Source organism: Cricetulus griseus, chromosome 8 (genome assembly GCF_003668045.3).
Source record: "Cricetulus griseus strain 17A/GY chromosome 8, alternate assembly CriGri-PICRH-1.0, whole genome shotgun sequence".
NCBI classification, from domain to species: domain Eukaryota; kingdom Metazoa; phylum Chordata; class Mammalia; order Rodentia; family Cricetidae; genus Cricetulus; species Cricetulus griseus.
Window position 1 is genome coordinate 68504760 of NC_048601.1, and position 27994 is coordinate 68532753.

Consider the following 27994-nt stretch of genomic DNA (forward strand, 5'->3'; position numbering starts at 1 on the left):
ATTATACTTAATTCCCAATAGTAAATCTTTACACTTTTACTCATCTTAATTTCCAAGAGTAAATAAAAAGTATTTTAAGTTGTGCTTGATCCCCTTTTTCTGGAGATTCCTCATTTGTGAATACATCTCATCAACACATCTTATTTGTAATGCTGTCTCCAAAATCAGTATTCCATAATTATTCCCAGACACTAAAATACATATTCCCCACTAAATTCAAACACGATGGGGCTCTGTCTCTTTTTTGAACACTCATACTTTGAACAATTGTCCTTTTCATGGTGTCTCTTTAATGCCACATTTTAGATGGTTTGGGCTAATGATTTCTCTGTTTAAAATGGCAACCCAAAGCAGTGCTGAAAGCTTGTCAAATGTTGGCAAAGGTTGTGATGTATTGAATGTTCCTAAATCATGTAGTCAGAGAAAACACCCACATCAGAGAATCTGCATTCCAGTATGAGTCTGTGCTGGTGTCTAAGAGATTGAGTCTAATATCTCAGGGATATATGTGAAGCAAGGTGTCTTTACACAAAGATGAAAATGGAAAGGATATATATATATATATATATATATATATATATATATATATATATATATATATATATGAAAATGGAACCAGAAACTCACAAGAATCTAACCCTAACTCTGTATTTCATCCCTAAGTACTGACTCAGTCCTGATGAACTCATTATTCAGACAGAATGCTTAAGCATAACTGCTGTGGATGGGGAGATGGATGTGTGATGGTCTCACTGGTTTTCATATTTATTTCTCAAATGCCTTGTGAAGATAATGAGAAAATTTCTATATATTTGTCCATCACAGAGGATAGATTCATTAAGAAGCAAATGAACAATAGGCTCATAAAATAAGGGGAAAGACCTGTTCCACAGTAGGTGAGTAGTCTTGGAGGTAGGAACCTAGGAAACACAGACTTTGTCTACATCTGAGGGTTGCCTGGGACTAGCCTGGAGCTGACAGACACCAACATCGCCATTGAATATGTATTGATTGTTGAGCAGTGAAGTGATGGAGAATTTGACTCCCCATGGTCCTTTCTAGTCATCACTCTTTAAACGACTCTAAAGAGATTTATTTCTTTTGTAAAGTATAATTAGCAGTTTGTGAGGAGGTTACAGAGTCATGTCAGCTGTCAGGAAAAGTGACTCCCACCCCATACCTTCATTCTTTCCTAACCTTATACAATAGAATTTCCTAAGTCTTGTAGACTTAATAATACATTAAAAATTAAGTCATGAATTTTCTTAAACACAAAGGAAGCCATTTGTGTTCTGAATAGATAAGATCTTTTAAAATAGCAATTTATGTACACTGTACATGTCTCTCTTTCTAAATTTTAATCATTTTTTTCAAAATGTTGAGATGGCAGTAATGACACTCCCTGTGATGATGATATGGCATTTTATCTAAAATTGTGGATTTTTTATGACTCATGAGTGAAAAAAAAATGATGCCTATAAACTCCTCAGCCTTTTAGATAAATGGTTGTCAGAAAAACATGAAGGCTAACAAAGCAGAAAAATGGCCAAAGGACTGTGTCTTGAGGATTACAGTAGTGTTTAGTGCAGAACACTTTCCAAACATAACTCTCATGGTCAGTTACCTTATTTCACAAGTTAGCACAGAATGGGAAAATGTCTTTAAAAGCTCACTATCCTTTCCCACCCTACTCTAATTCTCTTACCTAATTTTTCTCCATAATCTTTCAATCTTCTGAGTTTGGGCAGTGACACTCTCATCTCTCTGTCTTTCCCTCCCTCCCTCCCTCCCTCCCTCTCCCTCCCTCTCTCTCTCTTACTCCCTTCCTCTGTCCATCTTTCTCTCCTTAATTTTTGCCAAACAATAAAACCCAAAGAAGGGCAGAAAGAGAGCCATCTTTTCCAAAAATGTATATTCTAAAGAAGGTAATAGTCATAAAAGGAAATAGTGTGTCAAATACTATATTCAAGCAGAATCTGTTATATGTGTTGAAATATGGGAAAAGAATGTTTAGCCTAATCTTGAAAGATGGTCAGTGTCACAGTTATAAAATGGGTAAATTAAAAGCAGAAGAAATTCAAGTCCTCTAAGTCTAAATTTGAGTGCTATATCTTAAGTATAATTATTATGACTTGATGGAATTTTATTGAATGTTACAGTCTTTTAAAATTGATTTTATCAGTCAGTTCCAGAAACAGCTCTAGAGTTTGTAATTAATAGCTCTGCAAAGTTATTTGGTGCTTTAAATGAGACTGGTGTAGTATGCTAAAATAGTAACATCATGGATGCATCTTGCTAAGGAAAATGTTATAATTATTCATTTACTATTTCTAAAAACTGTTGTTTTTATTTATGAGTATAGACATGTGCCTGTCCAACTACATGTATACCACTTGTTTGCAGTTCCTTAAGAGACCAGAAAAGGGAATCTCATCACGTGAGTAAAACTGGAACTAACAGTCATTTGTGAACCACCCATTAGGGGTGCTGGGAACTGAATCTATGTGCTCTGTGAGCCCAGTAATTGCTCTTATCTACTGAGGCATCTGCCTAGCCCCTCATTTGCTATGTTTTACTCTTTAGAATATGTAATCAGCTTTTTAAAATAATATAAAAATTGGATCTCAAGATTATATTCATTATTTTTCTCTTGGCAGAAGATCGTTTCTCAAATTACTTTTAATTGATACATATTTACTCTCAATTATGCTTCTATGTGTATAGTATATTTTAAGAAAAATCTCCATTACTAATGAAATTACTTGAACAATACTGTATCAAGTGGTTGGTAAGATAAGAAGTCACAAACTAATGTAAAACCTACAATGAAATGTAATATAGCAGCTAAATTGTAAAGGTTAAAGCCAAATATAATGTGTACCTTCTAGGTTTGGAGTATGGTTTATTATTTAGACAATATTTGTGAAAACTCATACATACTTGACAGAAAAATGTGGGGAAAGAAAGTTAATGATGTAGGTAATGGGAGGAGCTTTCATGCCAGACTATCTGGCTTGTATTATCTATGCATAATAAACTCTAATTATGTTGCAGTTATATTCACACTACTAAGGTGAAAATGCTTCACTCCTTAACAACTCAGGATTCTTGGGTGATATTGGCATAAAGATGCTGTCTACAAGGGGCACAAATGGAAAGTAGCAGTGATTCTTCCAAATTATATGAAACTTACAGAAGTAATGCATTCCAGAATGAGCCAGAACACAAAAATATATCAGGACATTCAGTACTGAGCTGAGCTTGTTTGGACTCAGTCATCCATTTATATGTAAAAATCCCACATGATCTGAATATGGTAGAAATCAAACATCTTGACAGATTACATTGAGCAATTAAATTGAAGAACACATTGAACTTCTTCAGGACTCTCTAGAAGCCTCACATACCCTGATCATCAGCACAGCCTTTCTGATGTCCCGAACACCATCATACACCAGGCGTGAGGCATCGATGAACTCATTCTCCTCAAATGGTTGAGGGACATTAGCACTCAGGGCTTCGATGGCAACCTCAACTTGTTCAGCAAAGCGTGGCATCACTAAGTAAACAAAGGAAACAACAACAGATCAGAGAGCTTTTCTTGAAGTCTATAATTCCAGCTTTTGGACAAAGTTAATGGTAGGCCTTTTGGTCCAGGTTTGAATAGGTTGATTTAGACAGATTGTGTCACTTACTTCAATACAAGGAAGCAAACTGTTACTTCATGAAAGGTGATGGTTTTCCAAAAAAAAGAAAGAAAAGAAAAAGAAAATGAAACATATGACAGTCATCCAAGGTGGCGCAGGATAACAGATGTGTATAAATTTCACATTTATGGTAAACTGAGTTGAATTTCACTTTTGCTAGCTCCCACTCATAAAAATTTGTCCAGATTTTCTTAATTCTTTAAAGCATGCTTCTTTGCCTATATGATGGTTGCATTCACACGCAACTATCCATCTAAACTGCCCTTAGAAAATATTAGCAAACATCTAATTAAAACCAAAAAAATTATAAACATATCCATTGTATAGCAGACATTTGGATGGAATTGTAGGAATTAAGAAATAAAGAGGTTGAGGAAGGAACATATAAGAGAACACAGGAAAATGGGACTAACTCAGCAGAAAGACGTGTAGAAGAGAAGAACAATAGGCTTAAGGTAATTTGCTCTATTTTATCAATATCACCTTGATTTACATGTATAAGTTCCTAAAAGGCTGATGCCTCCTTCTCATGGGGACTAATTTGTGTGTGTGCATACACACACACACACACACACACACACACACACACCTGAGGACAGCAGAAAGCAAGCTATTTGGAATATTTCTACAGATTTTAGAAAAGAAATGACACTTGAAAAATCACATAATTCAATTTTCTAAGCTGTTACCTCATAGCAAACCCTTCCTATGGCAGATGGAAGCCAAAAGTACAACTCACTTTATTTACAAGAACAATAAAATTGAAACATCATTTGGCTACATCAATTTCGAGTTTTCACGCCTGGCTCATCTTTATGCTCATTTTCACCCTTTTGGATACATTCACATTCATTTTAATCCCTGGTGTGAGAAACTCCTTCTCAATTACTCTCTAGGGTCAGAGTACCCAAGGTACTCTGGAGAAACGCATTTGTACTAGAAAAAGTCAAGTGATTTTTTTGGAAGGAGAGGAGCAATGGGGGGCATAAACGTTCTTGCAACAAGAATTATCAAAACCAAAGTGTGAATTGGGCAATTTTCCTTTTCCATGTGAAAAATGAGGATTAGTGCCTTATACCACCTGAGCTTTCCATATAGTCATTGAGATGCATCTACATGGAACCAATTCTGGGGTCATTTAGTTCTATTGCTATAACTATGAATTGAAATAGAAGTGATTGGCATTCTAATTATACTCATTTGGTCAATAAAAATGCATGTATGTATCAGAACATCACATCATGCCCCCATAAATATGTGTAATTAGCCCAAGTCAACTCAACATAAAATTCTAAAAACTTTTATTTCTAAAACCCAGATATTAAACCTGGTGTTCTTTCAGTTATCCCTCTGTGTTGAGAATGAACTTTTTTATGGAACTGAAAAAATGCATATAATTGGAATTGACCTCCGAGTATGAGAACAGTTTTGTATGTATTTGACATTTAGAAATGAGTGTTTTACTTAAATAAAATCATAACTTTCTTTTTTTGGCAGAAAGTTCGAGTTATACTGATTTCACTTTATTTGATATTTAAACATGCATGTTTGTAGCTATAGATGACTTTACAGATTTATATTCAGCTGTCAGTAGTACTTAGACATATAAAATTCCCCTCATTGTCAGGATGATGTTTGCTTTGTGGGAAAAGGCACCTCCTGTCAGGCTTGACAAAACTTGTTTGAGTCCTAGGACCTACATGGTGGAAAGAGAGAAGGAACTCTGCAAGCTGGCTTCTAACCTCCACATACATGTTGTAGCATGTGCATGCACATGCATGTGCACAATAAAGAATAAATACATATAATTTTTGAAGTTCATTACTCTATTATATATCTGATAAAGAATCAGAACTGATTCATGTAAGTATAATACATACTACAAATTGCCAGAAAAAAAAACAAAAAATGATGAGCAAATTGACAGAAAATAATTGTATATTAGTGATAAATACACAATCATATACTTGACATCCTTAACTGAAAAATCGCAATAACGTATAACTCCATACTTTATATCCACAAGCAATTGGAAGCATCATAGTCCTATGAGAATGTGGACAGAAGAAAATACAGCTACTGTAGTTGGGACTGAAAATAACAATGCATCTTCTTGGCCATCACTACTATGAAATATGGTAAAACACTCTTTTCACTCCCAAGCAGGTGACTGGGTCATAATCTAGGGCATGGTCAAATATCAACTTCTATAAAGATGCTAACTATGCAAGCTGAACTATCTGACCTTGGAGTCACAAGAAATCTCTTTGAATCTCTGTGTTTGTGGCTGTATCTGTCTGTAACTGGTGTTCTAAGAGTTGAGAAGCAGAATTATGCAATAACTGAAAATGAAAACAATTGCTCTCACAGGGTCTTTTTAATAGGTCACAACTCAGACTTATTCTGATATATCCAACCAGACTTATTTTGATGGGAAGAGGAAGTGCATAATTTAAACATGCATGCATTTCTGTGTGTTACACATGCTCTGAAAAACTATATGCTGTCTTAAATAGAGTGTTTCCCTCAAAGGGAGAGAAAATAACATCTGGTATAATAGTTTCTGTTCTTGAATTTTTGGATCCTTTTATAGTTCAAATATTTTTAAAGGAGTTAAAAGTTATTCTGTAAGTCATATATTTCTTTGTGGAAATAGGCTCTGGAAAAAATAAAATTCTATTTTATGGCCCTCAACATAATACAAAACAGTCTGATCAATGGTATTAAATTGAGGAAATCACTGTGGAATTGTGAAGGAACTATTGTTCAGCTTTCTATGTTAAATGTTGTAGCTAACATTTAAGTTGCTTAAGTTAGGTAGTGCCTACCATGTAGACCCCAACCTCCAAGAACACATCTCTCGCTTCACAAATATCATTTCTAAGTCTAATGGGGACAAAGAAATGTGTCCCTTTTGTTTGCAAAGTTATCCTTAAGAATTAATAGTTCAGTGTATATCTGTGGGTATCTGCCTCTGCTTCCATCAGCCACTGGATGAGGGCTCTAGGATGGCATATAAAGTAGCCATCCGTCTCATTACAGGGGAAGGGTATTTAGGTTATCCTCTCTACCATTGCCTAGATTGTCAGTTCGTGTCATCCTTGTAGATCTCTGGAAATCTCCCTAGTGCCAGATCTCTCCTCGGACCTATAATGGCTCCCTCTGATATGGTATCACACATCCTGCTTTCCTCTATTCTTCTCCCAACTCAACATTTCTGCTCCTCCATTTCCTCCTCTCCCCTCCTCTTCTCCTCCTCTCATTCTGGCAGCTCCCTCTCCCCTACCTTCATGCTCCCAATTAGCTCAGGAGTTCCTGCCCCTTCCCATTTTCTGGGGTCCATGCATTTTTCCCTTAGAGTTTTTCTTGTTTCCTAGTTTCTTTGGTGCAGAGGATTGTAGCCTGGAAATACTTTGCTCTATGTCTAAAATTCATATATGAGTGAGTACATACCATGTTTGTCTTTTTGTGACTGGGTTACCTCACTCAGGATGGTTTCTTCTAGTTCCATCCATTTGCCTGTGAATTTCAAGGTTCCATTGTTTTTTTTTTTCCTGCTGAGTAGTACTCCATTGTATAAATGTACCACATTTTTGCAGAGAGGGAGGAATGAAGATTAAAGGGGTTGGTACCAGGGTAGTGAAACCCACAGGAACAGCTCTCCTGAACAATGGGGAGCACATGGACCCCAGACTACTGTCTGGGAGGCCAGCACAGGACTGATCCAGACCCCTGAATATGGATGTCAATTAGGTGGCCTAATTCTAGGGGGCTCCTGGTAGTGGATTAGTGTTTTTTCCCTGGTGTAAAAGGGGACTTTAAGAGTCTATTCCATGTGAAGGGATGCACTCTTAGCCTGTACACATGGGGGAGGGCCTAGACCCCGTCCAGGATCATGTGTTGGACTTTGGGGATCCAGCATCAAGGGCCCTACCCTGCCTGGGGAGTGGAGGGTGGATGGAGTGGAGGGCAGGTGGGGAGTTGGAGAAGGCTTGGGGGGATGGAAGAGAGAGGGTGAAGGATTGACATGTGAAGCAAGCTTGTTCCTAATTTGGACTAATAAAAAAATAATTTAAAAAGAAATAATAGAAGCAAGAAAATGAAGTGATGACAAGACTTGCTCTAGCTACCTTCAGACCCAAGGGACAGAAAAAAAAAAGATAAAATTTAAAGCAGCTACTTTGTGAAAATTATTTCTCTTATAGTTTGAGATTATATCATTTCTCACTTTCCATTCTTCTCTCAAACCCTTCTGTATATCCATGCTTGCTCTCTTATAAATTCAGGGCCTCTTTTCCATTAATTGTACACACACACACACACACACACACACACACACACACACACACACACACACCAACTCCAAATTACATAATAAAAACCAAGAAATATGAGGTGCTATATTCCCAAAATCTCACTAAACCTGTAAAGCAGCTTATGATGCCTAAACATGAACTGAGAAAGAACAACAACATATATGCAAAAGTGGACAGGGGGGTAAAAACCTCGAGTCAGCATCCCTACACAAAGAACTACAGGCAACTAAGAAATGCTGAGAGTTGGAGAAATAGTTTTTCCCAGAGAAGAGCTCACAAATTGGTCATCTAACACTGAGTGTTGTGCCCTGGAAACATACATATGCAGTAGCATTATAAAGACACTACTTTTAATAAAGGGATACTCTTTAAACGGCTGTTCTAGCATGGAATAAGAAATCTCTCTTGTGAGACTTAACTGGTAGGACCTTGTTACTTGCCCTGGCATCATCAGAGAAGGCAGAAATAGGTCCTTTTAGGAAAGTCAGTTTTCCACAATGTCAATGGTTGGGGTAAGAACAAGAACTGCTTCGTTTGTGCTCCGATCCTAAGTTTATTAACTCGGGTCTGGACTGGTTGCTATTTCTCTTCAACACAGTTCTGCACTTTTCAATGTTACTCCCTCCTGCTTTGCTTTCCTCCTGCTTTATTTAAAGTCTTAAGTCAAGAAAGTAGAGATTTAATAGAACAATGACCCATGGTGGCTGTACCTGAATTTCTCAGTTTAACCATGAACTCTTCAAATGTCTTGATAAGCTCCAAAACACATCTTACCCCAAAATATTAAGATAGGAAAAAAGTCTAATACTGGCCTCACTTCTTCTTAATTAGGACAAGGCTTAACACTGCTTTTGTGATTCGCACATCATATATCAACAGAGTTGCTGAAGTAGGTTTATATAATTAGAAGCTTTTTTCTTTGTGTATTGCACCCAAAAATGTAGACACCACATTACAATTATTTATCAGCATGCTGAATTGTTCTTAATAGCTTATGCCCTAAAAGGATGATCAAAGTTAGAAGCAAACTTACATTCTAACTACACTTTAGCATACACATTGCATACTGGGCTGCAAAATGACCTTCTAAGAGGAATTAAATTGAAGTTAATATTGCATATAAAAATCAAGGTCATACTATTCTGGTAGCGACTGAGATCTATACCATGGGTGAGGATTTTGGAAATGAATTTTCCCAAGAGGCTCCAGAGGTGAAGTTTCAGAGTACAGGGTGATTCAGTTTAGAGGAATGACAAGCTGTGCTACAGTGCAAATGAGACTACTGACAGCCATGAGGGAAAAGAACAAGGTTAACTGGATGCAAGGGAGAAACATAACCAGACTCCCAGTGTTTCTAAGGAAGTTAACAATCTCTAGCCTTAGACTTTCCGGTGATCCCCAAGAATGCAAATGTATATCAGTACCTGATGCTTGGATACTTTTGACTTCCTTTTCTGGTTTGGACACATGGCCTAGCCCTACACAAATCCAAATCTCACAATTAGATTGAGTTATGTCTGTTTCCAAATAGGACATGGTGGCAGGGTCGGGGGCCAGGGGTTCGGGAGTGGAGTCATGCTGATGGTGTGTCCATGAAAATTTGTTCTCTCAAATGTAAATGCATACTCTTCTTTCTCCATTGTTAGGAAAATGCCTTCTCAACTTCCCATCTTCAGCTTTAAGTGCCATTCTGAAACCTTTCTTAATCCCCAGAAATATGAAATCATTTATGCACCCACTTTCACAGTTGTCGGTACACTGATGTTGGTGTACCAGGGAATGGTCCCTGGTGTTTCTATATGTCAATTATTTTGCCTGAATTTTCCCACAAGTTTTTTGTTGTTGTTGTTGTTGTTTTTCATCTTAAACCTCTGTCATACTTTTGAGTCATGGAGAACCTCTCAATTAGGAAGGGAAGAAAGAGAACTATAAGTAAGGGCAGGAGGAAAGGATTCATTTATCTTTGAGTATCTCTAAGACAAAACAAGGAGTCTCATGTTTCCCATTCCTTTGTGGTGTTTATCATTCCATATTGATTCAGAATCTCATCAAAGATTTTTCAGGGCCATTAAACAATTTAGTAGTGTTTGCCCTGACTGGGTATGGAACTCTTTCAGAAAACTGAGCTTGGAGTCCTTTCAGTATTAAGCTTCCTTGGGAGAAGGTACATTAATGACAAGGAGAAAGACTCCCAATTCTGCCCTTGACTAATTCATTAAGACCAAACAGGCAAATCTATATTCAGAAGACTCATCTCTGATGGTGCTCAGGCCTTACACTGGGAGTCTGGTTTTTTTTTTTTGAAATTTTTATTATAAAATATAGAGAAAGTAGACAAAGAAGCTATTCTAGAAAAAATCCAGTTTGCTAAATATTCATGTGAAACCAACAATATAACAGCATTTGTGTGACCCTACAAAACAGCACATCTGTACCAGGATGTCATTGTGATTCTTTCCACTGCATAGCATAATATACTACCTGACCACAGTGACTACACATCTTCATAGCTGGAAATAGCTAAAGTAGTAGGCATTACTGGAGTAAATGAGCCTACAAAATAATATTCTGAGAAGACATCTTGGAGACATTTGAGTATTCCCTCTAACATAGAACTGTTTGATAGTGTTCATGGAGATAAAGTACCCATTCTCCAAAACAGTTTCTATTAGATATTGCCAAGGGAAAATTCAAAACATCTATAATTACGGGTTGGAAGAGGTTAAAAACACTAAAGGTGTAACTTTGCCCAAGGGAAAGTATGACTGGTGTTCCCAGGGTTTATCTTTGATGCTGCTGCATATTTATGAAGCAAGTGGTGAGGAGATGGTTTGAGGCTCAAGTTCAAAGCCATCACCTGTGTAGAAGTGTGAACCCAAACCAAAGCTGTGGCCTGTTGATAAATATCCTCAGCTCCAATCAAAAGTAATAGAATATGCGTGCAACCTTGTTTCTAACTGACATTAGTCTGTTTAATAAATATTTTCACAACCTCCTATCATTAGAGGGTTTCAGTGGAAGCCTCAACCTTAGCCTACAAAGATAATTTTCAAAATCATGAGTTTGGAATTCTAGACACTAGAGTTTGATCTATGGCTGATCATAATCCGACTAGCTATCTAAACCTTCCTTGTAAATACTGTTTCATTTCTTCATATATTTATGGATCCATGAGCTCCACACTCCACAGAGTACAGGTATACCTTTCCTGTAACAGTAGATGGACTCTTGGAGTGCCAAAGTACTTAGAGACTCTAAGTTCTTACAGGTTTTAGGCCTTGACTTCTAAGTATGATTCTTCACACTCCAATCAGTTATGCTTTTATGATAGTTTCCTATGCAGACTCTTCTATGATTCAGTATAATTAGCACTTAATCTCTACACCAAGAAAAATGAATTTTTTTGTAACATGGTATCTGGGTTCTTTCCCTTTGACATACACATTATGACTTTTTAATTGCAAGTTTTGTTTCTGCAAATAGTCTGCCTGTCTTGTTCTACTAAAGATCTCTTTTCCAATTACCTTAAACCAACTTTAGTTTGGTTTACTTTACAATCTAGCTTTGCTAATTTTTCATTCCCTTCTGACCACAAACTACCAGACTCTGTCTTGAGCTGGTGTATCTTTTTGGATTTGGAAATCATTACATAAACAAATTAGGCCTTTGTGTCTGAAATTGAATATGTCACTTATAGTACATGTTATTGGATTTTTCCATCTATCTTATCAAATCTCAATAATAAAGCATGCCCCATCCATATGCACTTCCCTGTATTCATATGTGGTGAGGCAGGATCTAAGATGGCACCACTTCTTAATACTAATATTTCTGTGTCTCAAACTGTGAACATGTGCTAGAACCACCAACACCTCTTGAACCAAAAGAATACAACAAAGGAGCTCAGATAGAACTTCTGAGATCAAGTTAAACACAGAAGTGAGTTTCCATCTTACTGCCCCTTCTTGCTCATTAGGGTAACTACTCTGAAAAAAAGTCAGTTGCTGTCTGTTGAGCTACCCTAGATGTGAAGATTTTTGTCAACTGATACAAGATAGAATCATCTGGAAAAAGAAACTCAATTGAGAAAATATCCACATAAGAATGCCTATAGGCAAGTCTATAGGGCATTTTTTAATTGCTAATTGATAGATTAGGGCCCAAACCATTCAGAGCAGTGGCATCTTGCGAAGGTAGTTCTGGGTAGTATAAGAAAGGAGATTTGTGCAAGCCATTAGGAGCAAGTCAGTAAGTGCTGTTCCTCCATGGATTCTGCTTCAGTTTCTGACTCCACATTCCTGCCCAGACTTCCTTCTATGGTTAACTGTGATTGGAAGTGTACAATAAAATATATCCTTTTCTCCCCAAATTGCTTTTGGTCACGATGATTTATCACAAAAGAAACCCTAACTAAGACATGAGCCATTATGGAATGGTGTAGAATGGCAAAGACACAGTGAAGCCTGTGGTAAACAGGTGCAAAGGAGTGGTGGCCCAAGGGAAACAAGAACTAGGGTCTTCCCGTGTCATATGCATGCATATTGTACTTGTCAATCCATAAACTGAAACAGCAGTGGCAACACCTTGACCTCCAGTTCATGAGAGACTCTAGATGGATGTTCTCAAACACAGCTACTACAAATACCCAATTTAAGATACTGTGACATCATGATCATAGCACCAAAGCTGATAAATTTGTGGTGATATATTACACAGAAATAGCTGCCCAAAGGAAAACTATTAGTAAATAGCAATCAACAGGACATGCTTCACTTCTTGTTAATTGCAGGAGCTATACTTACTCTCGACTTCTGGTATATTTGTCTATTCTGGGTAGTTTTCCCTGATTAACCCTGATATTTGATTCCAAACAAACCTGAACTTTATTTGGTGCCAAACTGGAATAATGGAGGCTGGAGGTATGGCTCAGCAGTTGAGAACTTTCTATTCCTAGCACCCATGTCAGATAGTTCACTATTACCTGCTAACTTCAGTTCAAGGGCATCTGATGCTCTCTTCTTGCCTCTGTGGACATATGTACACACAGAATACACACACACATACACACACACACACACACACACACACACACACACACACCACATATAAAAATAAACTAAATCTTTTTAACAACTGGGATAATGATAGCTGCCCCTTTAATTTGTATTAAGTGTAGAAATTATAAAGAAGACAAGAGGATGGTAGGACCACACATGTAGTCTGAGCTAATTGAGACTGCAGCAGAAAAATGAATTAGTTAATCCTAGCAGTTCAAAGAAAGCTTGTAAAATAATGTGAAAACTATCTATATAGATTAGCCATTGAGACATAGCAAAACTAGGATGTATGTGGTGTGATTTCCATGGACTTTGCATAGAAAAGATTTACAGTGAATGGCTCTCATGGTTGTCTTCACACTATAATCCTGCATCTGTCTACCCAACCACATGCTTTTTGGTTTTGCTGAATGAGGGCTTATACACTTAGCATCTTCTGCATAGGACTTGAGGGTCAAGCTGCAAAAATTTGGCACCCAAAGAGCTGCCTTGGTGGATGATGATTATATGAAGTGCCAAGAGCCTACCAGTGAATGACAAATCTGAAAATTGGGAGATGGCATAATTTATCTTGGCAAGCAAGCTGTCTCAATTCTGCTCCTCTCTCTTCTTTCAGACCAGTGTCATCCCATGGGTACCCACTTTTAATAACAACTTTCCTATATCTACCTCCAACTCCTCACAACCATTCCTTCTTTGATATCTTTTTTATCTTGATTGCCAAGAACCATACTAAATATTATGTTTGGTTCTGGACTCATCGGAGCCATGAGAGAAAGAATATTTCAATATTTACTTTGGAAAAAAAAGGTGGTAGCTTACAAAACACAATAAAAAGGCATTCAAACAGTTTCTTTAGCTCAAATGAAATAACCTCTCCAAGAAGACTTCCTCATTTGAACTGAGACTCCTGCACAATTATCTCCTATCTATCTTGAAGATATGGTGCATCGATTACATACTATATTTTAACTGGTGACGTTTATTTTTTGATTATTTTTAAATGTTTTTAAATGTGGTAGAAGAAATGTAGAACTACAGCTGAAGTGCCCTGTCTAAATTGAATACTTACATGCTTAAGCATGTAATTAAAGGTGGCACACACCTTTAAACCTGGCACTCCAGAGGCAGAAACAGGTGAATCTCTGAGTTCAAGGAGAGTCTAGTCTACATAGAAGAGTTCCAGGCCAGCCAGGCTACACAGTGGGACCTTGTCTCAAATTGAAAAATAAATAAATACATAAGCAAAATAACAGACTTCCTTTATTAACACTAATGACACTCTAGCTGTGACTATGGCTTGGCCTCTCCCTCTCTACCTCTGTCTCTCTGTGTCTCTATCTCCTCTCTCTCTCTCTTTCTCTCTCTCTCTCTCTCTCTCTCTCTCTGTCTCTCTCTCTCTCTCTCTGGAAGACACAAGTGTCAGATATCAAGAACAGGGGCAAAGTGGCCCAGTTGTGTCTATTCCTCATTCCCTCATGAATATTCATTAATTATTTCTACCTCTCCAGATAACCACAATCACCAGTCCAGCCCGTCCTGTTTCCATGCAGTCCTTCTTAGGTTTTCTTTCATCAGTGTCAGTCATCTGGTCTCTCAGTGGGAGTTCCTAAAGGCTGCCATTTTCATACATTCATGTTTAGAAAATTATAATGTACATTTCAAACATCAAAACCAAATCTGAGTTCCAGAAGGCCATACATAACCCATGAGCTGGATTGTTTGATAAAAGATGAAAAAGCACTGCCTAGAAGAAGGAAACCACACACAAAAAAAGTAATTCTAAATTCCATTCACGATGACTACCCTGAGAGAATCGGGGCGCATCCATCTGCTCTTGTCTAGACACAAATTCCTTTCCCCAAGGAAAGAAACTGCTTGCTTGGAAGGTTTTCGTAAAGTTTAAAATAAGCATTTCAAAAATAATCACAAATGGTTTATAACTTCAGGAGGAAGGATGGCACATTTAATTCTGAACCTTGAGGAATGAATAAAGAGTTGAATGCGAAGCCTTATTTAGCTTACAGTGTTCGTCAAAACCTAGCTTGATAAACACAGTTTAATTTGGCATCTGTGAGGTTTAAATACTTAGATTGCATTAAGATGCAGCGAAACACTTGCTGAGAATTTCTTACACATGATTTTAAAGATTCTGATTTTGATCATTAAATATGTAATTTGAAAAGAAAATATAAAAATCTCTCAAAGGAAGCCTCATATTACTAAGGTTTTCATTTATATCAATAAGCAATTTTGAGAGTCAACTCCCATCAAACCTACAGGAAATGAACAGATGGTTTTAAATCTCGAGGGGTTAAGATCTGATTAAAATCAATACATGTACACAGGTAGAAAGATGTGCAGAGGACAGGGAGAAAACATGAAAAACAAGTATATACTTAATAATAGAAATAAACAAATGCGGATATGGAGCTGCCAGGCATTATAAAAGAGCCAAATCAATGATTGATGCTGGCTATCTGCATAGGGGCAAGCAGAAGTAGAACTCGATGGTGTGGTTAGGGGGTTAGAACTTCACAGGTAAAGAGAACAATGTAAGAAGGTTAGTGAAACAGAAAGGCAAACCAGACAGGGATGGCATTTGAACATAACAAATAGAATTTTCCTACCCCCTATGTGAGTGAACTGTCTCAGGCCCTCTAGGTACATTTGCAGCTCCCCACTTTCCTAACCAAAACTATTTCTCAAGGTCTCCAGCTATGCAGTGCCTCCCAAAGAGCAACTCTGAGCATGATTTTCCTCCTCTCTCCTTAAAGTACATGTTACTGCCATAGTGTGTCTCCTAATGAGCGAATATGGGTCATGTGCCATATTGCCACCTCAACTTATGAAATAAACACATCCTGGCTGCCAAATCCTGGACTTGACAACATTCTCAGGCCCCTCTCCTACTCCATGCACCGATCTTTGTCATGGATACCTTGGAAATGACAAAAGAAGCCTCAGGGCTCTAAGTCCATACTTTGGTTCATGCAGATCCAGAAATTAACAACTTGCCCTTTGTTCTTTCTTTAGTTTATAAGTACCAGTAAATGCTCACACCCAGCTCTGCATGAATATCACAGGAATGTACAACTGTGTGAGCCTTCCTGGTCCACATTACTCTATCTCCATGTTCATGTTCAGGAGCTTGTTATGAGGCTCTATTTGTATATTGTACTTTTCCTTCTTAAGTAGTACTTTCTGGGGTACCTCTTCCACCCCTGTGCTGAGAGACCTGGATGTTTATAAATCAGAGTAGAACTTAATAACCAAGTCGGTATAGATAAGAATGTTTGCATGTTTGGGCACAGTTAGGTATTTCTAGGCAAAAATTATCTGTAACTCAGCTCAAAAGTTAACTTGACAGCATTCTTGCAGATACTGAAATAACCTGGAGAGAGGTATAGGACTCTATTTTTCCAAGAAATACACATTTAAAAAAGACTTTAAAAAGAAGTTGAATGTGAAGTTAGAGAATTCTACCATGAAGAGTCTTAATAATCTTCTCACCTGGAGAGAATTTGTTGAAAGTGAAGGTCAAAGACTTTTTTTTTTTGCAGCCTAAGGAGAGAAGTGGAACTCTCTGAACATACCACTAAATAAACTCGGGTTCATAGTTCCATAGTTTCTCTTCTCCAGTATAGCTTTCCTCTTTAAAGACAAGAGTCACCTACCATCATCCTTCTGTCCTGAAAGGGAGAATGGAATGCTGGGAGCTGGTGGTACCCTAAATAAGTTTGTTCTTTGCATTGCAGACCCCACATTTCAGGGATGGAGAGATGGCACAGCAGTTAAAAGCATTTATTGCCCTTGCAGAGACCCTAGAATCAATTCAGTGCACCCACAAGATGGTTCATAACCATCTGTAATTCTGGTTCCAGGGTATCTGATACTTTTTCTGGCCTCTGTGAGTTCCTGCATACACATACCACATATACACACACTCAGGAATACACATACACATATAAAATTAATCAAATAACTATTTAAATAAAAATCTAATATTTATTTTCAAAATAAAGTAATAAACATGAATTTTTAGATTTACAAACAACAGATTAGTGAGATGGCTTAGGAGGCCATTGACACCAAGCCTGACAATCTGAGATCAGTACTATATTCTAGTTTGATTTCCTATAGCTGAGATAAACACTATGACCAAAAGAAACTTAAGGTCAGAGGGGCTTATTTTAGCTTATATTTTATAGTTCATCATCAATGGAAGCCAAGGCTAAATAACTCAAGTTGAGATCATGGAAAAAATATCTCTTACTGGCTTGCTTCTTCTAGCTTGCTCAACTAGCTTTATTACAGACCCCTCACTCACCTGCCCAATAATAGTACTGCCCACTGTGGGCTGGGCACTTTAGCATCAACCAACTGTCAAGAAATTGTCCCCACAAATATGCTCACAAGCCAAAGTAATGGAAGCAATTCCTCAATTGACATTACGTCTTCCTGGGTGTGTCTTGGTTTGTGTCAGGTTGACAGAAACTATTATACCCCAGGATGTACATGGTGGAAAGTGAAACAACTCCTGCAAGTGGGCCTCTGACTTACATCATTGGGATGTATGCATTCTTGTATGCATACATGCACAGAAAATATGTTTTTTAAAGTCAAAAGCACCCATCAATCACATCTCTGCAATATCTATAACTTCAAGGTATCTTTATGTGGTAAAGGTACGAGGGCAAATCACACATTGCCTCTTTTAGGATTATCTAATGATTGAACTTTATTTTTCTTTCCATATTTTTGACTTGTCACCATCACAAATACTAAAGCTACCTTGAAGTAACACATTTACTCCATATCACCATCATTTTGATGACCTTTCAAGAGGGAATAAAATGCTTTATACCAATAGTAAGGGTTACGTTAAAATACATTAAAAAATATATTGGGATGTCTAGGCTGAGCAATCTCAGTCATAAAAGCTTCTGTTGAAATCCATTACTTTCATAACCTAATTTCAAGGTCACCTTTGGAGAATTGACTTATATTTTAATGGTCTTCTCTAGTATTTCTGCCTTTTCAATAAGCTATCCCAACCAACTTATTCTGAAATTGACATGCTTCTGTGCTTCTGCCTGCTAATATCCAGCTACGGGGATAAGGGGGGTCACCCAATTCAGTCCAATCATAAAACATAACCCCATAAAATGTGTCTAAAAAGCCAAAAGATTACTTTCCATTGGCAATTAGAAACTTAAAGGAAATGAAAACTACATCTGGAAATTTGGAGTTGTGAGTCTGGGGTTGCTGGTAGATTATAGTCACTTCCACACAAAAGAAATGCAACATGTTAATATGTGTGTGTGCATATATAATGCATTTGTATGCATAGTTACATTTATATATATTCATATATAGATCTATAGATATTAATATATACTAGTAGTTATCTAATAGGCCCATCACAAGCAATGGATACACATAGATGGACCTGCCTCTCAGAACTGAACATGGCCTAAGTGTACCCTGTACCCTGAAGAACATATACTTAATATGAGAGCACTTACTGATGAAGTTCTTTGTTTTATCCAGCTGAGACTAGAGTTAGATAATAAAGGATATGTTCAATAAGCAGATGTTGAGGAGGAGGAGGAGGAAATACAGAACATTACAAGGACTACAGTGGGAGGTGTGTGGATGTGTTTTGCTGGGAGAATGGGGCTCTCATCCAGAAGGGACTGAAGGTTTAAACAGAAGATTTAGTCAGGATTGCTCAGGGTGACTGCACTCAGAAGACATGTACAACCCTGAAATTATTCCAAGCTAAGTAATATTGATCACACACAAATGATAAAATATTAGGCAACACAGAAAACTCAGTCCTGGGGGCATTAATACATTTGTTTGCAGGTGAAGTCAGTAGGCAGCAGCTAGGTGCTTGAGTTTTTATGAGTTAAACCCTGACTCTATTCTACCGTATTAACCTGTCCAAATGAATAGATCAGTATGATTTCTAATTTGGGTGCTATTTGCTGGAACTTTTATATTTTATGTACAAAACATACAGTACTGTGCCAAAACTCTTACATTTTTATCAGTTAAATAATATATTAATAATATTGGGTTTCAAAGCATTTTCATACATTCACATAATGTAGTTTGATTATATTCATCCCCATCACCCTCTCTTTCCCCCTCTTCCTCATCCCCTTCCTCTTCTAATTTCCTCCTTCTACTATTTAACTTCATATTATAGAGCATGGAATTATATTATGCTATCACTATAACCCACATATTCTCCAAATCAATAGAATTTTAATCTCATCATCCAATATGATTAGTTAAATAGGATGATCATTTACTGTCTGTAGGGATTAGAGAAACAGAAATAGATCAGCCATACAGCACTTGCCATTGTGCACACATCCCTGAGATGGATAACTAAAATGAAAAAAATCTCTCAATCTCTCCTCTGTCTCTCTGAGTCTCTATGTCTCTGTCTCTGTCTGCCTCTCTCTCATATACCCTCTGAACAAGAAACATCTGTTAGACTCCCAAAGCTATCTCAACCCTATCACACACATGTTCCCTACATGTTCCCATAACTTGCATATAACTTATATCAGCTATGAATTTCACAAAAGTGACATTTTAATATAATCTGATCCATGTGGGAGGAACTACTCTGCTTATAACTAAATATGCTATCACTGGGGCACTTCTGGCCCCTGTGCCTCCGGCAGCAACCTGCCTGTGGAAATGGGAACTCAGGAGATGAGTCTGGCCAAGCGTGCGCTCACTACCAAGCTGTTGGCAATTTGTTATAATTCAGGTTTTATCGAATGGCCTAGGAAATATGCCATGTAAGTATTTAATGGGCCTGCTGCAGATCTATTTTATTGTGTTTTCATCAACCTAGATTTGTTTCATCAGAAATCAGTAAATTTCAGCGTGATGAAGTCCTACAATTTTATCATACTGGTAATCCACAAAATTATTTTCTTAAATTTAACTCAGTGTTCATAACAACACAGAAATTACTCTTAAGCCAAAACACTGGCATTACTCAGGAAGGGAAATAATTCATGGAAAATAAACTGCAGATGGTTCTGTCACTTATGGGGTCCCTCTCAATTTCCTAGGCACTTAATGAAGGCAGTCAGGCCTGCATACACTCATAGATGTAAATGCACTGATCCGCATTTGTAAATACTTCATCTTGCCATATCTTGTTTGGTCAAGATCTTCTGAAAACTCTGTCCTTTAATGAAACCTCTTTCTCATACACCCATGTCACAACATTCTTTATACAATGAGGGATTTCATTTTATCCTACTCATATCTGTCCCTGTTAGGGAACACTTCTCTACCTTGGGATCATGGCTCATATTTAATATTGCTCTGCCTCATCTAGCTCCACCCCAGGATACCTGGCAATGTCAAAAGACATTTTTGGCTGTCAGAATTTGGATTGGTTGGGGGCGGTGAGATGCTCCGCACATCTAGAGGGTGGTTGCCATGGATTCTGTTGATCATTCTACTATGAACAGAGAATTCTGCCACCAATCCCAAGAAAAGACTTATTTGTTCAGGGCAAAAGAGTGTCCGCTGCATAATGTCTTCTAACTAAGGGTCACAAAACTAACAAAAACACACACGAAAGCGGATCCAAGACAAGATACATAGATTTATCAAGACAACAAATAAAGCATAAAACTACACCTGACAATTTGGTCTCTCTCTCTCTCTCTCTCTCTCTCTCTCTCTCTCTCCTCTCTCTCTGTGTGTGTGTGTGTGTGTGTGTGTGTGTGTGTGTGTGTGTGTGTACTCCCATGCATATGCATGTGTGTGTATGCTTGTACAGTGTGTGTACAGGCCATATGTCAGGTATGTTCCTGCATCACTATATATCTTGTTTTTTGGAAATCAGTGTCTCTAACTCAATATGGATCTCACCAGTTTAACTATGCTGGCTGGACAGTAAGTCAGTTTCAGGGTCACCAGTTAGAGTAGGCTGGCTGGTCACTAAGCCTCAGTGACCCACCCACCTATACTTCATTTGTTGCTGGGATTTTCCCATGTGCACTTAGGGTGGACATTCAGCTCTAAATTTATAATTGGCACTTTATTTGTAGCCTTGAAACTCTCCCTGTTTTCAGTTGTCATTGTCATTGTCACCTTTCTCCCCTCCATTCACCTTACTTCCCCTCAGTGTCATCTTACTATCCCTCTATGCTCTCCACAAAATAAAATGTATCTTCAGGACTAACTCCAATAATCTTACAACAAAAAGTGGTCAAATCTAAAGCAAACATCCACCAACACACAAGGGGGCAGAAAGAGTGTGTAAGAGCCAGAGGGAGTGAAAACTGTAAGATTATTTTCTGAACACTGCAGGGCAGCAACACACATGAACTCACAGCAGTTATGACAACTTGTGCAAACCCAAGCCAAACCAAATCTCAACATGGAGAGGGGAGGTGGACACGAAGTCCCAACCATAGTTGTGAAGATACTGGTAAGTGTTAGATGCTGGAAGAGGGGGAGCTCCTGAAGTATTCCATGTTCCATTAGAAGACTGCACATTCATGAATAGTTGGGGAATAGAAACTGATGGGTTTCTCTTTTTGTTTGCTTGATTTTTGAACACAAAGTTGGATAGGTAAGTGGTGGTAAATTTGGAAAGATACATACCATATGTAAGTCTTAGAGAACTTAAAATAAAAAAGAGACTGACTTCCACTAGGACCTGCCTGAACTGCCACCCCTTCTGTGCTGTGTCCAATGTCCCTAATGAGCCAGGTCTACCATATCCTTCTCCAGGGTCTAACTTAAAATGTGTCCTCAGCCCTTCCCATTCACACCTTCTCCCCAAAACCAACAGATCTAGGCTTGGCCCCACATCCAGTGCTTCATTCTAGTCTGGCACCACTGTCTGGCTGTACTACAACCTACCTCTAGGTTTCTGTCAGGATTCTCCTATCCCTCAATCCATTGGTCCCCTCCATGCCACATCCAGCCTTCTCAATAGGCTCTAACTATGCCCATTTTCCAAGCTTGGATTGGGAGACACAACCTGCACTCCAGCACAGTCCCCTCCATCTATCTGACTTCATTCACCCAAGCCATTCACAACTTCTGGGCATCACCCACCCAAATGACCTTTCAGTCCCAATGTGCTCTGTCCATCTCAAATTTAGAACTTACAAAAAAAGTCCAACATGAGGGAGAAGTATCCCAAGTCAATGGCAGAGACCAGGTCTTCAGCAACATCATAGAGGAAAACTTTTCCAAACTAAGGAAAGACAAACCTACCCATATGCCGAGAAATACCCAAAACACCAAATAGAGCAAACCAGAAAAGAAAATCTCTGAGGCATGCATATCATTGCTAAAACACTAAATACACATAAGAAAGAAAGTGTATCATGAGATTCAAGAGATAAAATGAAAGTCACATATAAAGAAAACCCATCCAAATGACAGAAGATGTCTCAGTGGAAACACTGAAAGCCAGAAGAGCCTGGAGCAAAGCATTCCAAGTTCTAAAGGACTATGAAGACCCACCTAGACTAACATATGTTGCAAAACTCTCTGCCATAAGTAAAAGAGAAAAAAAACATTTCTACAGTATAAATAAAACCTAAAGAAAATGCAGGAAGCAATATTTTGTGCTAAAGAGAGAAATAAGCATAGCAGAGAGACTGTGCAAAAAAATAAAAAGCCATAATTATTAAATCACAAAAGTTCCACCACTAATAATAACACCCAAAATCAACAACATAATGCCTGTTATTAAAGTGCACACTCCAATAAAACTTTAAATATCAGTGAACTCAATTCTTTAATCAAAAGATGCAGACTGCCTGAATGGATTATTTTAAAAAATTCCATGTATCTGCTGTCTACATGAAACTCATATTAGCTTTAAACATGATCAAAACCTTAGAATAAAAATATGGGAGTCAGGCAGTGGTCTCACACCTTTAATCCCAGCACTCGGGCGGCAGAGGCAGGCGGATCTCTTTGAGTTTGAGACCAGCCTGGTCTACAAGAGCTAGTTCCAGACAGCCTCCAAAGCCACAGGGAAACTCTGTCTCAAAAAAATCAAATATATATATATATATATATATATATATATATATATATATATATATCCATATGTATATTTTCCCATATATATGGGAAAATGAACTCTGATCCAGAAAAATAAGGCATCATCAATGAATGATGCTGGAAAAACTGAATGTCCACATGCAGAAAAAGGAAATTAGATGCATATCTACCACCTTGCATAGAAACTAACTCCAAATGGCTCAAAGACCTAATCTTAAAACACTGAAACTACTAGAAGAAAACATAGGCATTATCCTACTTGATATAGGTGTAGGGAAGGACTTCCTGAATAGGACCACATTTGCCTAAGAATTAAGGTCAATAATTGATGAGTGGAACTTCATGATCTAAAAAGCTTCTGCGCAGCTAAAGAAACAAACAAACTGGGTAAGAATGAAGTCCATGAAATATGAGAGAATCTTTAACAGCTATTCATCTGACAGAGGATTAGTAACGAGAATATATAAAGAACACAAAAATCAAAAAATTTAAAAATGGCAAAGTAGGCGTGGCTACAGCTTCCACGCCTACTTAGGGGCTGGCTACATGGCAACAAAATGACCTATTCAAAAACTGGGCCTCTGATTTTGGGGCATAGAGTCTCACAGAAATTGGCAACATGTCCCATATCTTTCATTTGACATTCTGTTTGCAGAGTCATGAGCAGGAGATACTCTAAGTAGGGTCAGCATCAAAAGTGTGCTGGTATTATGTGTGAAATAAATCACAAGAAGGTTCATTCTTATATGAGGATAAAGCAGAGGAACCAGCAGAGAAGAATAAAATGTCTGATTATAATGTCTTTTAATATTTAATGTGTGTGTGTGTGTGTGTGTGTGTGTGTGTGTGTGTGTGTGTGTGTGTGTGTGTGCGTGCTTATGGGGACCAGAACATTTGGAGCTGAATTGTGACCCACCCAACATGATTGTGGATGCTGATAACTACACTGGGTCTTCTGGAAGAACATCAAGTACGATTAATTTCCCTATCATCCCGTCTGTCTATTTCTTTAAGTTCAGTGAGAAACACTGTATATCCAGCTTGCTTTTTATTGCTCTATTGCATGCAAGAGACAAGTCTTTTTGAAAGAAAGTAATGATAACCCAGAATCAATTAAAGTATAGATATATCTGACTATGATCTTTATTATTTTTTAGTATAGTAGGTTCACAAGAGCAATCTCTAGATGTACACTTCATAACATGGTATTACATTCTTCTATTTATTCTAATGTTTCAGAGAAAATGGCCAATATTTGTACTTAGGAGGTGTTTGGGGAGATTGATTGATTGATTGGTTATTTTTTCTTGATGCTTCCAAGCTAACAAAGTTTTTGTAAATAATCTTTCCTATGTAAAAGAAAACAGATTTCTACTGATATCAATCACCACTCTTAAACACAGGACAGTGTCACCCTACAGAAATATCTATTTTAAATACCTGATTGTGTCCAAAGTGAATATGCAAACTCCCTTGTAAGGTTCTCATTGAAGTTGGAAGAGAAATACTATTGTGTGGACACTCTGACCCATTTCAGTATTCATTCTCAGCTCCATACAAATAAAAGAATTATCTTTTCTTCTCTCTTGTTTCTCTCACTTCTTGGACATTCCAACCCCTCAACTCACAAGCAAAAATAGAAGGGATGAGGTACTTAAGTGTCTGACATTAATCAATAACAAAGATTATCACTCACACACACACACACACACACACACACACACACACACACACACACACACATCACACATTATTTCATACAGGCTTCAAACTTATAGAATGCATTGATAACTCAACAGTAGTATCTCATTTCCCATCCCAGTGCACCAGAAGGCTACAAGAGCCTAAAAGTTATAGCTTCTTTCTGTGGAGAGTGGATGAAGTCCTGAGTCAATGTGAATTATTGGCATGAGCATGGCCATGTCATCTCTGCCTCAGACTTATGGGAATGGTGACACCCAAAGTTAAGCTCAGGGTAATGGCAAGACCTTTCCTTGTTCTGAGTATGGATGTTGATGAATGGTTGACCTTTAGCTGAAAACAGCATATTTGAAAAGTACCAAATGTAGCCTCAATCAGGGAGAATTACATGATCCTGACCCCCAACAGAGACACCTCCACAACAGAGACTAACTAACCTGCCTCCTCATCATGCTGTATATAATATTCTTAATCTCCTGCCACTCCCAGTCAGGTTTCTAGGACCCAGCTGCATAGGTCACATTATGTGAACAGCAAATCCCCACTGGATAGAACATGACCTAAATGAGGACATTCAAGTCTGGGTAGACATTCAAATTCTAGCCCCTTTCAGCAGCACTCTCTGGCTTCTCCAAGTACCTCACATCTAGTCTCCCAGAGCAAGAGTTCTCAACTTGTGGATTACAAACCTTTGGAGGTCACATATTAGCTATCCTGCATATAAGATATTTATATTGTGATTCATAACAGTGGAAAAATTATAGCTATGAAGTAGCAATGAACTGATTTTATGATTGGGGGTAACCACAACATGAGGAACTGTATTAAAGGGTCACAGCATTAGGAATGTTGAGAAGTACTGTGTAGAGCCTCTATGATTCCCATTGGTAATCCCAAGTTCTTCAGGTTCAATTCTCTCAAGAAATTGATGAAGATATGCTTTAGAAATTCACACTGAAACCAACCTTCATTCAGATCTAAACTTTTTTCTAGCTTGGAGACTGTATTCCTCTCTCTTAGCAGGTTCAAACATTTACTTTCCATCTGTAATTTGGAAAAAACTCAAAATTTCTCTGCTTATTTCAAAATTCATAGTGAGAATCAAACAATATTACACTTTAAAATGACAAAGTGATATATATATATATATGAAAAGCAATAAAATTGTTTTTCTCCTATAACTCAAATACAAACTCAAGAAAATTCACATTTTGCACACCTCCGTTGACACATAAAAATTAGAGGCATCAAGGACTGTAGAAGAAAATCTAACTACTCTGTTCAGATAAAGAAGTCAATCATAGCACTAAAATTTGGGGCAGATATAACATCCATGCTTACCTGTTTCTGAAAGCAATTTTGTAGCTTCCAGCACCTTCTCAGTATATACCCCAGCTTCATAGTTCTCCATTTCTGCATTGATGATGTGAATGACCCGGGCTGCTCGGCCCCGTATGGCCCCAGCTGTTCGGTCCAGTGTATCCACGTCCCCCTCTTGGAGGGCAATCACGCATTTGTTCACATCCTCCAAGATGTGATTTTCTGTGAAGAGGACACACGCACATTTATATGACCTTGTACTATTCACAATCTAATGACTAATGGAAAACTCTTTCAACAGTTCCCACCTTGCAGATCCAACTACATAACTAATGGCATGAAATAGTATTTAAAGGGCATCACTTACACATACAATAGTAGTTGTAAAACCTGAGCACCAGAAAGAGGGTTTATTACACAGATACTTTGGAGAAATTTTGAGAGTTTCTGACTCAATAGCTGTAGTGGTTAGTTTTTGCTTACACACATGGGTATAGAGAGCCTCAAGGGACATATTGTCTCCATTGGAATGGCCAGTGAACAATTTGTGGAGCATTTTCTTGATTGATGGTTGATGTGGGAGGGCCTAGCCTACCTTGGGCAGTGCAACTCTTTGGCAGGTGGTCTTGGATAATATAAGAAAGCAGATAGAGCAAGCCATGGCAAGCAAGCATGCAACTTTCTTCATGCATTCTGCTTGGGTTCCTGCATCCAGGTTCTTACCTTGAATGCCTGCCCTGACTTCCCCACAAGGATGGACCAGAATTGGGATTTGTTAGCCAAATGAATCCTTTTCTCTCCAAGATGTGTTTGGCTTAATGTTGTATCACAGTAAAAGAAAACTAAACTAGGTTAGTAGCTTTGGGATGAGACCTAAGAAAGTGAGTTTCAAAGAAATTCCCAGGGGATGCTAATCAGGCTGGTGTGGGGAACCCCATAGTGTGAGACCTACTGATGAAAAAGTAATCCCTTATTTTGTTTCAAAGAATGAAACTTATTGCCCATGGAGGGTCTTTTAAGAGTTGTCAAGAGAGGGACTGGAGAGATGACTGAGCAGTTAAGTGTGGTTGCTGCTCTTGAAATGAGCTCAGATTTAGTTCAGAAAACCTGCATTAAGTGGCTCACAACCATCAGTAACTCCAATTCCAGGAAATCTAGCATCCTCTTCTGGCCGTTGCAGGCACCTGCATACTCATGGTACACATAAGCACTCAGGCACATGTATGTCCACATTAAAAAAAAAAGTTAAACTGGGGAGTCATGACAGCCAACAAAAAGTCAATCTGACCTGGAAATATTAGCTCTACCTAAAAAGACCTGAAGATGCAAAATACTTAATCATCTTCTTATTGAGAAACAATGTATAAAACTGGGCAGGACAACCCAAGTCAGTTGATAACATCTTCTAAAGTCATATTATATGGAACACATAGTACAGAGAAAATGGATTCAGGGGAAAGTTTACAGAGTTCCCATGAATTAAGCACAATTCAGTTTGTGGTGTTTCATCAGATTACAGTGCAGGCAAGCACTATTCTCATTTGAAGGACCACAGTAGGGGAAACCCAAGTGGGAGTGGAGCTGACTCTGTATTGCTGTAGAGAAGCACATACCTTCACAGTACAGCAAGTGGGCTCTGTTTCATTTCCCTGTCCAATGTTACATTGTAACTATGTCTTTTGAGTATTTTTAAAAGCACAATTCTAAAGAAATTCTCAAAAGTTCAGTGCTCCAAAGAAAGTAACTTTAAGCTGAAAATTATACACAGGCACTTACACAACCATAACTATAGTGACAGAATGCTCGTGCCTCAATG

The 27994-nt window shown here is 38.0% G+C and overlaps 1 protein-coding gene across 5 annotated transcripts in view; it reads right to left on the bottom strand.

Annotated features, from left to right (window-relative positions):
- Nucleotides 1–27994, bottom strand: part of Ctnna2 (catenin alpha 2) — a 1115196-nt gene that overhangs the window by 68429 nt on the left and 1018773 nt on the right. For all 5 annotated transcript variants that reach the window (XM_027429452.2, XM_035448606.1, XM_027429453.2 and 2 more), the window contains 2 exons: nucleotides 26200–26400; nucleotides 3408–3559 (listed from right to left, as the gene is read on the bottom strand). In XM_027429452.2, the coding sequence (XP_027285253.1) occupies nucleotides 3408–3559; nucleotides 26200–26400 (353 nt within the window). The remainder of the gene's footprint in view (nucleotides 1–3407; nucleotides 3560–26199; nucleotides 26401–27994) is intronic.